Below are 14,028 nucleotides of genomic sequence, written 5' to 3'. Positions count from 1 at the left end.
TAGCATCGCAGTATAATTCCTAAATCGTAAATAATTATAGGAAATGACTAATTGGCAGATAAATGCAAGCCATAAACCCACAAGGTTACTTGATATTTATAAAGCCGGTAAACAGTGCACAACTGCAGTTGCATTCAAGTTTGCAAAGATGGTACTTTCAATGAATCGTTTTGTGGGCAAAGTGGCCGTTGTGACCGGTGCCAGTTCTGGAATTGGGGCTGCCATCGTGGAAAAACTGGTCGAAAATGGGCTCATTGTAACCCTTAACCCCCTCTTTTACCTAACATTTATCCCTAATAGGTTGCAGGAGTGGCCCGGAGGGCCGAAATCATCGAGGAGTGTGCCAAAAAATACGCCGGCAAAAAGGGCAAACTCGTCGCTGTGAAGGCCGATATGAGCAAAGAAGATGACATTTTGAGGGCTTTCAAGTGGATTGAGGGCAATTTGGGCCCCATCCATGTCCTTGTCAACAACGCTGGGTATGCCACCATGGGGGGCCTCACCGATGGGAAGACAGAGGAGTGGCGCAAAACCCTCGACTTGAATATTATTTCCCTGTGTGTGGCCACAAGAGAGGCTGTTAGGTTGATGAGGGCTAATAAGGTCAATGGGCATATTATTCATATTAACAGCATTTTTGGGCATCAAGTCACGACCCATACTTGGAATATTTATCCAGCTTCGAAATATGCCGTGACGGCCCTCACTGAGACTTTGAGGCAGGAATTGAATGCTCTGGGGTGCAAGATTAAGATTACGGTGAGGAAACAAACATTTTTTTTTTGAAATTATTTTATTACATTCGAGTTGTTTATGGCAAGATAATTAACATTAATAAATGATTACATAATCGGAACGAGGCATTGCATGTTTTTCTGCGAAAGGCATGCATTAATGAAATTGTTTTGATTGTATAACTGCGCATAAAAAATCTGCAGTTCATGAATTTTATTTAATTAGTAATTGGATAAAATTTTTCTAAAAACTGAAAATAACTATTTTTTGTATCAATTAACAAATTTTTGCTGAAATCGAGCAACACATCTGAAAAAATTTGCTAACGTTCCAAATAAATAAAAGTTGGGTTTAAAAAACTCAAAAATGCACAAAATAAGACATTAGAGCATTATTGTAATTTTTGCGTCAGTTTGTATCAATTAATTAAGAAATTTTTATATATTTTTTTATAATTGTAATAAATTTTGCATTGGTTTAAATTTTTGTTGAAAATGACAGCTGAAAAAAATTACTAACGTTCAAAATAAACAAAACTTGTCCAAATGTGCAAAAATAACATAGACTGCAATTTCTTTAATTAATTGCAAGTTTTGTTAAATATAGCCACTTTTCGTAAAAAAATAGCCTATGTGAACTTAGAAAGATAAAAATAGTACCTACATTTGGAGCATAATTTTGTGTTAAGAATAACCCCAATTGAACAAAACAAGTTTAAAAAATACATTTATCGTGGAAAAACTGCAATTTCTTTTAAAAGAAAGCTAATTCTTTTAAAATATAAAAATCAAACCAAAACAAGCCAGAAGTTTAATTAAATCTTTTCAAAAACGCCAACGCCAGATTTTTGCTGAAAAATGAGCTAAATTGAATTAAACCAGCAAGAAAAAAACATTTATAGCCTGTTTTTGCATTACTGTTATAAATTCTTTTAATAATGATAACTTTTGACTAAAATAAGGTAATTTTTGAACTGATTTAATAATTTTTTTTGTTTTTTTTTAAATTGTGTTATTTGAGATTTCGAGCTAAATTAAATAAATATAAATTTTTAATTCAAACTAGAGTCTAATTAGGGTCTTAAAGTATTAAATTATAGTTTTAAAATTTGTTGAATTCAAAAATCAAAATTTCAGGGTTTTAGATTCGGAAAATTTTTACTCTCAAATTCTTAGACAAGTTAGTTCTATAAAAACTTCAGATCAGAATCTGTAATTGCAAAAGTATTGAATTGAAAAGTTTACAAATCTAAAATCGTAAAATTTTATATGAATTTTTCTAAACTCAGAATTTAAACAGAAACGTTAGAAATTACAAAAAGATTAAATTCAGAATGCTGTAAACTTTTAAATTTTAGAATTGAGAAAAAGTTCAGTTCACCTACGGAAAAAATCTTAATAATATTAATAAAAATAATTAATTAATTAATAATTAATAAAAAATATTAATAATAATCGTTTTTGTTGAGAGAAAGTGCGACAAAAGAACATAAAACCAAAAAATTAAGAAAAATCAAGAAAGAATTTTCGTGGCATATCTGTTTTGTTTATATAAATTTTTTTATATAAATTGTAGCTAAATTTATTACTTTAGTAAAAAAAGTTCTCAACTTTCTCTATTTCAGCAAGAAAAAAACATTTATAGCCTGTTTTTACATTACTGTTAATAAATTCTTTTAATAATGATAACTTTTTTTACGTAATACAAAAATGACTATAATAATATAATGAACTAATTTAATATTTTTTTTTTGGTCTTTTAAAGAGTGGTTATTTAAGATTTCGAGCTAAATTAAATAAACATAAATTTTTAATTCAAACTAGAGTCTAATTAGGGTCTTAGATAATTCCAGAATCACGGAGTATTAAATTATAGTTTTAAAATTTGTTGAATTCTAAATAACTTTTTCAAAAATCAAAATTTCAGGGTTTTATATTCGGAAAATGTTTACTCTCAAATTTTTGGACAAGTTAATTCTATAACAACTTCAGATCAGAATCTGTAATTGCAAAAGTATTGAATTTAAAAGTTTACAAATCTAAAATCGTAAAATTTTATATGAATTTTTGTAAAGCTAAAACTCTTCTCTTCTCTTCTCTTCTTTTGAATCCTCAAAACTAACAATTGTACATTACAATCTTAGAATCACTACTTTTACAAAAAAGGGATTTTAAAACTCACAATTTAAACAGAAACGTTACAAATTACAAAAAGATTGAATTCAGAATTCTGTAAACTGTGAATTTAAAACTTTTTAAAAATTTTAGAATTGGAGAAAAGTTCAATTCACCTAACAAAAAAATCTAAGTGAAGAAATTTCTTATAAATATTTTATTGGACAAAAAAATGCAAAAATGGCTAAGCTGAAAGAATAAAATTATTACAGTAGAAATTCCCATTTTTTTAAATCACTTTTTCAATCTTTTTTTTAACAATTCCACCGACTATTTTTATTTCAAATGCGTAAATAAAATCAAGTGCAAACGTAAACACGAATGTCTGTGTAATTGTTCCGACCTTCAGTGGTAATAATAGGAGAGTGCATGATAATTTCATGATTTTTTTCAGAGCGTAAGCCCTGGCTTAGTCGCCACTGAAATGACCACAAAAAACAAAAATGCCTCGGCCGACACCAAAGCTTTCCTCGCAAAACTACCCATTTTGCAACCCGAGGACATCGCTGATGGCATTTGCTACGCATTATCTACTCCAGAGCATGTCCAGGTACAAAATTTCGCCAAAATTTTAAACAATTTCGATCAAATTTTTTATTGCAGGTTCACGAACTGACCATTCAACCGCTGTAATCTTTTCACAAAAATACTTAACATTTTATCTGATTATTATAATTGTGACAATAATTTAGGTGTAGTTTTTGTATAATTTAAAGGTTGTGTTGGAGATAATAAATAAAAAGAAATTAAATTTTTATTTCAGTAACGTCCAACCAAATTTCGCCCTCAGCTGACAATACCAAAGAATTTGGTTTCATTTTTAATGGTTCTTGAGTTTTTGCACTAACTGTAAACTTGTAACGTTTTAGTAAAAATGCAAGGCCTAATTTTGATTGAATTAGTCCAAAACGCATCCCTGGAAACTCATTTAGTACCAAACACTTGTCAAAATCCCAATTGTGGTACCAATACACATCCTGGGTCCTTCCCCAAACGGAAGAAACGCAAAATTGGGTCTAAATCTCCTATTCTCTTCACTGAAACGGTCMGGATCAAAATTTTCAGGATTCGGGTAATAATCCCAATCGTAGTGAATCCCCATCACTGGAACTGTAACAATTGTGCCTTTTTCGAGCACAATCCCAGTCCCAGGGATCTCATAATCAGTTTCACACTTCCGGTTTAGATAAGCAGCAGGCGGGTACATCCTCAGCGCTTCTGAAAATTTTCTTACAAAATTGTGTGATTTGACTCAACTCACCGTCAAAAACTTGATCCAAAAACCTCATTTCTTGGAGGGAATCATAAGTTAGGTCAAATTTCCCAATTTCTTGACGGACTTTCTCCTGGATGTCTTGATGTCTTGCAAGCTCGTAGAGTGCGAAAGTCATCGCAGTTGGCGATGTTGACATACCAGCAATGAAAAAAATAAAACATTGGGCGGCGATTTCCTCAATTGTTATCTCAGATTTCAGCTCCAAGTTGATTAAGACTTGCAAAAAATCGGGTTTTGTGACACTATTTTTCTTCCGGAAGTCCACAGTGTCTCTGATTAGTTTCCGGAAAAAAATTGAAGCGTCACGTGGGACTAAAACAATGTCAAAAATTTTGGCCAATTTTGGAAAATTGTCAATTATGAAACCTTTAAGCCGCCTTGAGCGTGACCTTTTTAAAATTTTACGTTGAAACTGTCTAAAAATCTTACAATCAAAACCAAAAACACATTTCTCGATTATATCCCCGATAAACTCATCTAAAACTTTTTTGATATCAACCGACTTGTGTTTTTCCATGTTTTTGACCAAATTCTTCTCACAGTCGAGCAAAATCGGGAACATTGACTTGAGTTTGCTTGAAGTGAAAATTTGGTTGAGTTTGCTTCTCATGTGTTTCCATTTGGGGCCACTTGTGTTGAAAATGTGGGCACTTAAAGGGTCACTCTTCTCGTTGAAGTAGAGTCCCCGATGGGGGAAATAATAAAAGTCGCGAGTCATAACATTTTTGACGTAATTTAGATCGCTAATTATGTAAACTGGTGATAATTGCTGATAAAAACCACCATGTTTCCACTTTTTTTCTTTCATTACGTCGTATAAATGTTTGAGCTGGAGTCCGAGGTGGGTTTTGGGGCCGGGAATATAGGGTTGCAGGTTTGGTATGTTCCTTCGCTCCCAATAAGAATAATAAAAACACTTGAAATAATAATAACACAAAATGACCAAAAATAGTGCGATAAAATAACTGGTTAACGAAGTAGTTATCAACATTTTTAACACAAATTGTCAAGCACTGACTGATAATTTTATCATTTAGTCGGAATTATTATGACTTGTTTACCAGACTTAGAACAGACGCTTTATTTATCTTTTATTACTTGTCATAAGTGCGTTCTCATTGTAAAATTCTAAAAATACACTGTGGACAATGAATTATTAGTAATTTAAGCACATTAAGTTTGTTAAAAGAGTGTTTTTAGTAAATAAAATTTTGGGAAAGTATTAATAATATTAATAATTATCGTTTTTGTTGAGAGAAAATGAAACTAAAAGAATAAGAAAAATTAAGAAAGAATTTTTGTGGCATATTTGTTTTGTTTGGCTTTATATAAATTGTAGCAAAATTTATTACGTTAGGGAAACAATTTTCTCATCTTATCTCTATTTCATAACTTTAAAATTAAAATATTAATAATAATCGTTTTTGTTAAAAGAAAGTGCGAAAAAAAAATAAAACCAAAAAATTAAGAAAAATCAAGAAAAATTTTTGTGGTATATTTGTTTTGTTTGGCGCCGCTTTTTATAAATTGTAGCAAAATTTATTACCTTAGTAGAAAAACATTCTCAACTTATCTCTATTTCATAACTTTGAAATTAAAATATTAATAATAATCATTTTTGTTGAGAGAAAGTGCGAAAAAAATTAAACTAAAAAAATGGGGAAAATTAAGAAAGAATTTTTGTGGCATGACACTGTTTTGTTTGGCGCCGCTTTATATAAATTGTAGCAAAGTTTATTACCTTAGTAAAAAAATTTCTCAACTTTTCTCTATTTCATAACTTTGAAATCAAAATACGAATTAATAATAACCATTTTTGTTGAAAGTACAAAAAAAAAGAAAATAAAACTAGAAAAATAAGAAAAATCAAAAAAGAATTTTTGTGGCATATCTATTTTGTTTGGTGCCACTTTATATAANAGTTTTATTGTCTACCTAAACGTTAAAGTTTTTTAAAAGTAGAATAAGAACATACGAGTAAATAAGAAATTTTGAGTTTTTTAATTTGAATTTTCTTATTTCTGACTAATTTCTTTGTTGTTATTTTTTAACGGTTAAGTAAATTTAACTGAAACTTTTTATACACGGTGATTCATCTAAAAAAACTACTCGGACAAATTTTGTCACTGAGCACTTGATAATTAAGAAATAATTATTTAACTCTTCATTAATTATAATAATAACTAATACTTTTTGCTGAAAATACTGTTTCAAGACACTCCGTTTTGTTTGAGGATTTTGTAAAATTTTGAATTTTTTTTAGCTTTGAATTATTTCAAATTTGATTGATCTATAAAAATTAAAAATAAAAAAAAAACAAGAAAGAATTTTTGTGGCATATCTGTTTTGTTTGGAGCGCTTTATATAAATTGTAGCAAAATTTATTACCTTAATAAAAAAACTTTCTCAACTTATCTCTATATCATAACTTTGAAATTAAAATTAGAAATTAAAAAAATTAAAAATAGACATTATTAAATCTTATATAAAACTATTAAATGAAAATTGCACTTTTAGTTGACACCCTGTTGTTCAAATTTGTACTAATGTTCAAAATTTGACTTTTGTAATAGTCGTAACAAAAATGCTAGAAGATTTCAAGTCCAGAATAATTAATTTCTTTGTTAATTTCCTTTTATTAATTTTAAATCAAATAACATCTAAATTTTTTGGACGTTTAACCAAATTTCGCCCTCAGCGGCCAAAACCAAACTATTCGTCTTCATTTCCAAGGGCTCTTGAGTTTTCTCATTGATCGTGAATCTAAAATTTTTCAACAAAGACACAAGACCAACTTTTGTTTGCATTAGCCCAAAACGCATTCCTGCAAAAAATATTCAATAAAAAGCCCCAAATTGTATTTTTTCGCACCAATACAAATTCTAGGCCCTTCCCCAAACGGAATATGGGCATAAGTATTCCTCGACGCCTTATTCTCTCTACTGAACCTCTCAGGATCAAATTTCTCAGGATGAGGATAATACTTTTCGTCGTAGTGAATCCCAAGGATTGGGATTAAGACCGTTATACCTTTTTCAATWGTCACATCAGTGTTGGGGACTTTGTAGTCTTTGAWACATCGTCGGGGGACAAGGGGACCCGGGGGGTACATTCTCAGAGCCTCTAAACACAAAATACAAGAAACATTTTTTTGCAAAAACACAAACCATCAATGACTTGTTCCAAAAACGTCATTTCTTGAATTGCATCATAGGTGATTTTGCCATGTTTCTTCAAAACTGCATCAATTTCTTCCCTGACTTTATCTTGAATATCTTGGTGTCTTGCAAGTTCGTAAAGAGCGAAAGTCATCGTTGTTGAAGACGTTTCAAACCCAGCAATGAAGAAAACGAAGCTTTGGGCCGCAATTTCCTCAATTGATAATGCAGTACCATCATGGTCCGACTTATTGGTCTTCAATTCAAGAAGAAGTTGCAAAAAATCATTTCTCACAATATGATTTTTTTCCCTATACTCAATAGTGTCTTTCACGATCTTGATAAAAAAATCGGAAATGTCTCGCGGAAGTAACGCAATGTTGAGCAGTTTTGCCAAATTTGGGAAATTGTTAGCAAAAATGCGTTTTGAAGTCCTAATTAGACCTCCACGATCAAAAACTTTRCGTCCATAAACCCGAAACGGTGAGTTTTCTTCTTTAAAAGAGTTACAATCAAGTCCAAAAGCACAAGACCCAATTATATCAGTCGTGAAGCATCCCAACACTTCTTTAATATCAATTGGTTCGTTTTTTTCGTAATGTTGTTCCACCTGTTTGCGCAAATTGACTTCACAGTCAAGTAGGGTTTGAAACATCATTTTCATTTTCCCTGAAGTGAAAGTTGGGGTTAACTTAGTCCTCAAATTTCTCCATTTTGGCCCACTTATATTAAACAGGTTGCCAGTAAGAGGGTCACCTTTCTCGTTATGATACATCCCGCGGTCGGAAAAGTGGTGAAAATCTTTCGTCATGATATTTTTCACATACTCTAAGTCTACAACAACGTAAAATGGCCGTTGCAATAGGTAAATTCCCCCATGTTTCCACCCTTTTTGCCTCATGGTGTCATAAACACGTTTCATTTTAAYACCAATGTGTTGTTTGGGGCCTTGATTTGTTACAACATCTCCGAAAGGTATAGAAGCTTCTAAGTTTGGCAAGTTTCGTTTTTCCCAATACTTGTAGCACCATTTGAAGTAAATTATAACAATTGTAGTTAAACTAATTAAAACTGTGACAAAATCACCAAAAATTGAGTTTGTTAGTAGCATTCTGGTAGCAGTTAGTAAAGTAACTACTTCCTAAAGAAATCACAGCTGTATTTATGATTAAATGTGACACGTCATTGTTGATTTATTTTATCAGAAGATCACGCTATTAACATCCATAGAATAGAGAGAGAGCACAAAGATTGATAACAATAAAAAATACACTAAAAATTCCAAGGTTTTTTACAATTTTATTTTCTTGGTTAATAACTTAGTTCAGAAGAATAAAACACTGTTTTATAAGCTTCAGCAACATCTTCAAATATCGTTTTCACGCCTCATGTCGGTTTTAAAGGCGTCTTGGAATTGCTCGGCTTCTCCTTTGAAGATAAATCATTGTATTTTATAAAAATAATTGCTTCAATGAAATGAAGCAATTTGTGTTATTTTCAATTCATTTGGCTTAACTCAAAGTCAAAAATCAACTTGAATTAATAAAATAAATGCTTAAATAACAGTTTTTTGCCAAAATAAAGCAATTGGCGCTACTTCCAATCCAATTTTGCTCGATTTTAACACAGAAATCAATTTACATCAAAGTATTTTATAAAAATAATTGCTTAAAATTTAATTTTTGGCTAAAATAGAGCAATTTGTGGTATTTCCAATCGATTTGGTTCAATTTTAAGCCGGAAGTCAACCTGAATCAATGTATTTCAACAAAATAAATGCTTAAATAACAGTTTTTTGTCAAATTTACGCGATTTGAGCGTTGGATTTCCAATCCAATTTTACTTAATTTTATCACACAAATTAATCTAAATCAAAGTATTTTATAAAAATAATTGTCTAGAATCCAATTTTAAGCCAAAATGAGGAAATTTTTGCTATTTCCCATCGATTTGGCTCAATTTTAAAACGGAAATCAACCTTAATTAAAGTATTTCAACAAAATAAATGCTTAAATAACAGTTTGCTGCCAAAATAAAGCAATTTGAGCTATTTCAAATATTTTGCTTAATTTTAGCACTGAAATCATTCTGAATTACGAAATTTTATCAAAATAATTATTTGAAATTAAATTTTAGGCAAAAATGAAGCAATTTGTGCTTTTTCCAATCGATTTGGCTCAATTTTAAGTCGAAAATCAACCTGAATTTGTTAAATTAAAATATTGCTTGGATGCGTTTGTGTTGTAAGTCAAGGTGAAAAGCTCCTCTATAATTGGAAAAGATCAATAAATATTTATTATTAAAAAAGAAGACGTGTATAACATACAACTACTAAACACTTATTGAATACTCTATTACACAATTCTCCATTAATAATTTTGCTAATGATATAGAATATAAAGAAAAAATTTGCATTTTTTTTAATTTCAGAAGAAAATTGTTATAACCAAGAAAGTGTTGTTTTGCTTCTTTGATTAGTTTTCTCTCTAATGTCACCGATTTCATCAACGTAAACTTTCAATAAAAGTATTTAAAAAAATTCAAACTTATTTGTTTATAATGCATTGTTTTACAAATTGTCTAATGCTAAAATTAAAATCGAAAACAACTTTTAAAATCACTCTGTATTTTAGCCAATGACATAAAATATAAATAAAAAAAATATATTTTTTTTAATTTGAGAAGAAAATTGTTGTAACAAAAAAACTGTTGTGTTACTTCTTTGATTAATTTTATTTCTAATGTCACCGATTTCAGCAATATAAAGTATTTTAAAAATGCAAACTTATTCGTTTATAATGCATTTTTTTTACAAATTTCCCGATGCTAAAATTGAGATTGCAAACAACTTTTAAAATCTCTCTGTATTTTATCCAATGACATAAAACATAAATAAAAAATTTAGATTTTTTTTAATTTGGAAAGAAAATTGCCATAATAAAAAAAATGCTGTTTTGCTTCGTTGATTAATTTTTTCTCTCAAATGTCACCATTTCAGTAATGTAAACTTTGAATAAAAGTATTTTAAATGCAAACTTATTCGTTTATAATGCATTTTTTACAAATTTTCTGATGCAACAGTTTTTTTACTTCTTTGATTAATTTTCTCTTTAATGTCACCGATTTCAGCAATGTAAACTTTGAATAAAAGTATTTAAAAAATGGAAACTTATTCGTTTATAATGCATTTTGTTACAAATTTTTCGATGCTAAAATTGAGATTGCAAACAACTTTTAAGATCACTCTGTATTTTAGCCAATGACATAAAAAATAAATAAAAAACTTGCATTTTTTTTAATTTGAGAAGAAAATTGTAATAACAAGGAATTTGTTGTTTTATTTCTTTGATTAATTTTTTCTCTCAAATGATACCGATTTCAGCAACGTAAACTTTGAATAAAAGTATTTAAAAAATGCAAACTTCGTTTATAATGCATTTTTTACAAATTTTCCGATGCTAAAATTTTTAAATCATATCAATTTTTAAAATTATCTTGTATTTTCTTATTTGGAAAGATTTTCTGAAAGCATGAATGATCTTTATACAATAAAATAGTGGTTTTTCATATTTTACCAATGACATATTACGAAAATATTTTTGAGCAACCTGAATATATTAATATTATTTTGCTCACTTTTTATTAGAAAGTAGTGACCGACATAAAACTTTCAGGATTCGAAAGTAATATTTCCTTTATATTTTTTTTTATTATACTTAGCTCAATTTTTTATTTGAGTAAAGCAAATTTTTTGAAAACTGAAAAACTAGAATTTACTACAAATCGATAATTTTATTTACAAAACACTCTAAATCAGAATAAATGTAAAGCCAAAATAAAACAGTTTTATCAGCAAACGGCACAAAAGTGACAACTTTTACGACTAAATGGCAAATAAAGTAAAAATTTTATTTTTGAGGCTACGCGTTTTTACTTTTACCATGACATTGGCAAAATAAAACAAAATTTCATGATTAAAAACCTGGACACAGTGAGTTTTTAGGAATTCGAGAAGGTTTTTAAAAATTAAAACTTAGTAAATTTAAGCAGTTAAGACTGTTTATTAGACTACATCCATTTATCTAGATAAAACTCAAGTTTTTTATTTTAAATTTGTTCTCCCACTGGAGTAATGGTCAATTCATTTATCTGCAAATTACCAAAAATAAAAAAAGAACAAAAATAATTGTTTATCATACTTGAACATTTTCAGGTGTTGACAAACAATAGCCAATCGCTTCAGCAATATCTTCGGCTTTTAAAACTGGCAAACTTTTCATCATTTCCAACCGATCCGGTCCTGAATTTGGGTTCATTGTTGTCATTTCAGTAGCCACCAATCCTGGACTAATACTCTACCAACACTATTAAAAAAAAACAAACTAAAAACACTTACTTACCGTCACTTTAATTTTCGCCCCAAGTGCATTAATTTCATTTTTCAGCGTGCCTGCCAACGCAGTAACTGCATGTTTACTAGCACCGTAAACATTAATTCCAGGCATATTAACAATCTTATGCCCTGAGACGCTATTTAGATGAATAATATGCCCGTTTATGTTATAATCAAGCATCATTTTCATCGCTTCTCTTGTCGCAACACACAATCCGATCACATTAACATCAAAAATCATTCGCCATGCCTCACTATCACCATCATGTAAATTATTTTCAAGAGTGACACCAGCATTATTGACCAAAATGTGGACCGGGCCTARATTTTCCCGAATCCATTGAAACGCATTTACGATATCGGTTTCACTCCTCATGTCGGTTTTAAGGGCGTAGAGTTGGCCCTTTTTGTCTTGGAGTTGCTCGGCTTTTGCCTCGATCACGTCGACGCGACGAGCCAAACCAACGACCTTGAAACAAAGTAGTTGTTTCTAGTTTGGTAATTTTGACTTACAATAATTCCGTTTTCGACGAGAAGTTGTGAGACTGCAGCCCCAATTCCAGAACTGGCACCTGTGACCACGGCCACTTTGCCCTCCCATCTTTCAAGGGAAAGAACCATTTTGATGGTGGCAGCTAATAAAGACAATTCGTTGTGGTACTTGTCGATAGTGAGCTTAGATATATGCAGAAGGCTGTTCTATATTTATAAAAATCAATAAACATTTATTATTAAAAAGTAACGCAATAATAAATGCATTGCATCAGTAGTTTTGTATTTAGTTTCTCTCAACTTTTTCTCTTATTTTGCAAGACGATTCATTTAATACACCTACATAAAAAAAATATACTAAAATTTTTTGGACATTTTTGACAGAAAGCAACTGTAAAATAAAATGAAGTTAACAATGCTTAATTTATATAACTGGTTGGATTTAAAATTCTTCAGGCTGGTAGTTTTATATTAGTCACCCTGTCTTAGCCTTCAAAGAGATAACTTTAGAATTAATTTAAAAAATGTTATACAGGGGGAGTCATAAACTTGAAGATTGAAATTTTTTGATAGTCAATTTTTTTCGGAATGCCACTACATATTTTACTACAGACAAAAAATAAAACCAAAACAATGCATTATAAAAAAATTATTAAAAAAGTACTGTAAACAATGAAAACAAACATTGAATGTTTCAAAATTGATTTCATGTTGTGTCAGATAGTGATTTTTGTAAAGGTTTTTTTTTGTAGAGCATCACTCTATATTATTTTGTATGTAACCTCCAAAAAAAAAATCTATAGATTCAAATCTAAACCTAAATAAAAAAAATATTTATAGTAATTTTACTTTAAATTAGATATAATATAATCATATTTTTTACTAATCACCTAGTATATAATTTTTTGACAAAATTTTATGCTCTCGAATGCTCTTTTATCATTTTTCTGTCGTTATTTTCGAATTTTTCTAATTTTAACCCATAAATATTGGCACTTATCAAGTTAACAATGCTTAATTTATATTATTGGTAGAATTCAAAATTCGTCTCACTGGTAGTTTTACATAAATCACCGTGTATGTATAGATGTATTTTAAATTAAAAAAAATTTCTACAAGACAGATATTCACATTAGAATTAATAAAAAAATAAATACAGGGTGACTGATGCAGAAATAGCTTGGATGTTCATGATGATCAAATTAATGTGATGTTATGCCAAACAGTAATTTTTGTAAAGATCGTCATCCTAGTTGAATCAGCCTGTAGTGTCCTTTTTGCAACCTCCGAAAAAAAATTCCAATAGATTCAAGTCTGGTTTTTTACCACAGGTTTTTTGTTAATCACCCAAATTTCGGAAATTTTTTGGTGATTTTTGAAAAGCTGTATCTCAGTAAAAAATGGTCGCATTTAGATAAAAAAAATCATTGGAAAGATTCAAGTCTCTAGTTTTGAAAACTCTTGACAAAAAATTTTCTGGGCAATCCTAAAAAATAGAGCAAAAAAAAGTTTTTTTGTTTTCGTCTTTAGTCCACGGGAATTTTGCTTTTGTTTGAGATATCTGACTTTTAAGGAAAAAGGTTTCTTTAGTCTTTAATCATCCATATCTTAGCAAGAAACGACTGTAAGAGTAGTTGCAAAAACAGKAATAAATTTTCTACGAGATCTTTTTACGATTTAAAAAAAAATCATTTTAGCCAACACTGGTTTAAAAAAATTTGAAATTTCTTAGACCGATTAGTCAAAGTTTTACAAAAGAATTAAAAAAACAAGTATATTGTTTCTAAGCATTGTGTAATA

The 14,028-nt window shown here is 29.7% G+C and overlaps 4 protein-coding genes across 6 annotated transcripts; 1 reads left to right on the top strand and 3 right to left on the bottom strand.

The window, feature by feature from the left end:
• Positions 1-110: 110 nt before the first annotated feature.
• On the top strand, positions 111-3,660 carry LOC123008844 (farnesol dehydrogenase-like). The gene is made up of 4 exons (XM_044404870.1): positions 111-256; positions 301-759; positions 3,304-3,459; positions 3,513-3,660. The coding sequence occupies exons 1-4, from the start codon at positions 149-151 to the stop codon at positions 3,540-3,542; spliced, it is 753 nt and encodes a 250-aa protein (XP_044260805.1). The 5' UTR covers positions 111-148; the 3' UTR covers positions 3,543-3,660.
• LOC123008843 (probable cytochrome P450 6a17) lies at positions 3,490-5,286 on the bottom strand. 2 transcript variants are annotated; one of them, XM_044404869.1, is made up of 4 exons: positions 4,552-5,286; positions 4,171-4,497; positions 3,876-4,127; positions 3,490-3,825 (listed from the first exon to the last, which is right to left on the bottom strand). In XM_044404869.1, exons 1-4 carry the CDS (start codon positions 5,174-5,176, stop codon positions 3,656-3,658), a joined length of 1,374 nt encoding a protein of 457 aa, XP_044260804.1. In that variant the 5' UTR covers positions 5,177-5,286; the 3' UTR covers positions 3,490-3,655. The 2 variants fall into 2 exon arrangements, with proteins under 2 accessions (XP_044260804.1, XP_044260803.1); XM_044404868.1 differs by having other exon boundaries at positions 4,171-5,286.
• Positions 5,287-6,797: 1,511 nt separating this feature from the next.
• On the bottom strand, positions 6,798-8,463 carry LOC123009399 (cytochrome P450 6A1-like). Its single transcript, XM_044405684.1, has 3 exons — positions 7,353-8,463; positions 7,057-7,308; positions 6,798-7,009 (listed from the first exon to the last, which is right to left on the bottom strand). Exons 1-3 carry the CDS (start codon positions 8,452-8,454, stop codon positions 6,846-6,848), a joined length of 1,518 nt encoding a protein of 505 aa, XP_044261619.1. The 5' UTR covers positions 8,455-8,463; the 3' UTR covers positions 6,798-6,845.
• A 2,921-nt stretch (positions 8,464-11,384) lies between these two features.
• Positions 11,385-12,376, bottom strand: LOC123009374 (farnesol dehydrogenase-like). 2 transcript variants are annotated; one of them, XM_044405633.1, is made up of 4 exons: positions 12,250-12,376; positions 11,740-12,205; positions 11,543-11,685; positions 11,385-11,492 (listed from the first exon to the last, which is right to left on the bottom strand). In XM_044405633.1, the coding sequence occupies exons 1-4, from the start codon at positions 12,355-12,357 to the stop codon at positions 11,451-11,453; spliced, it is 759 nt and encodes a 252-aa protein (XP_044261568.1). In that variant the 5' UTR covers positions 12,358-12,376; the 3' UTR covers positions 11,385-11,450. The 2 variants fall into 2 exon arrangements, with proteins under 2 accessions (XP_044261568.1, XP_044261567.1); XM_044405632.1 differs by having other exon boundaries at positions 11,543-11,698; positions 11,744-12,205.
• Positions 12,377-14,028: the final 1,652 nt, after the last annotated feature.

This window comes from Tribolium madens, unplaced genomic scaffold, assembly GCF_015345945.1.
Source record: "Tribolium madens isolate multiple individuals breed KSU strain unplaced genomic scaffold, Tmad_KSU_1.1 Scaffold_71;HRSCAF=194;Tcas5.2_LG6, whole genome shotgun sequence".
In the NCBI taxonomy this organism is placed as follows: Eukaryota; Metazoa; Arthropoda; class Insecta; order Coleoptera; family Tenebrionidae; genus Tribolium; species Tribolium madens.
The sequence above is the reverse complement of the archived record's forward strand: the minus strand, read 5'-3'. Positions and strand labels throughout refer to the sequence as shown.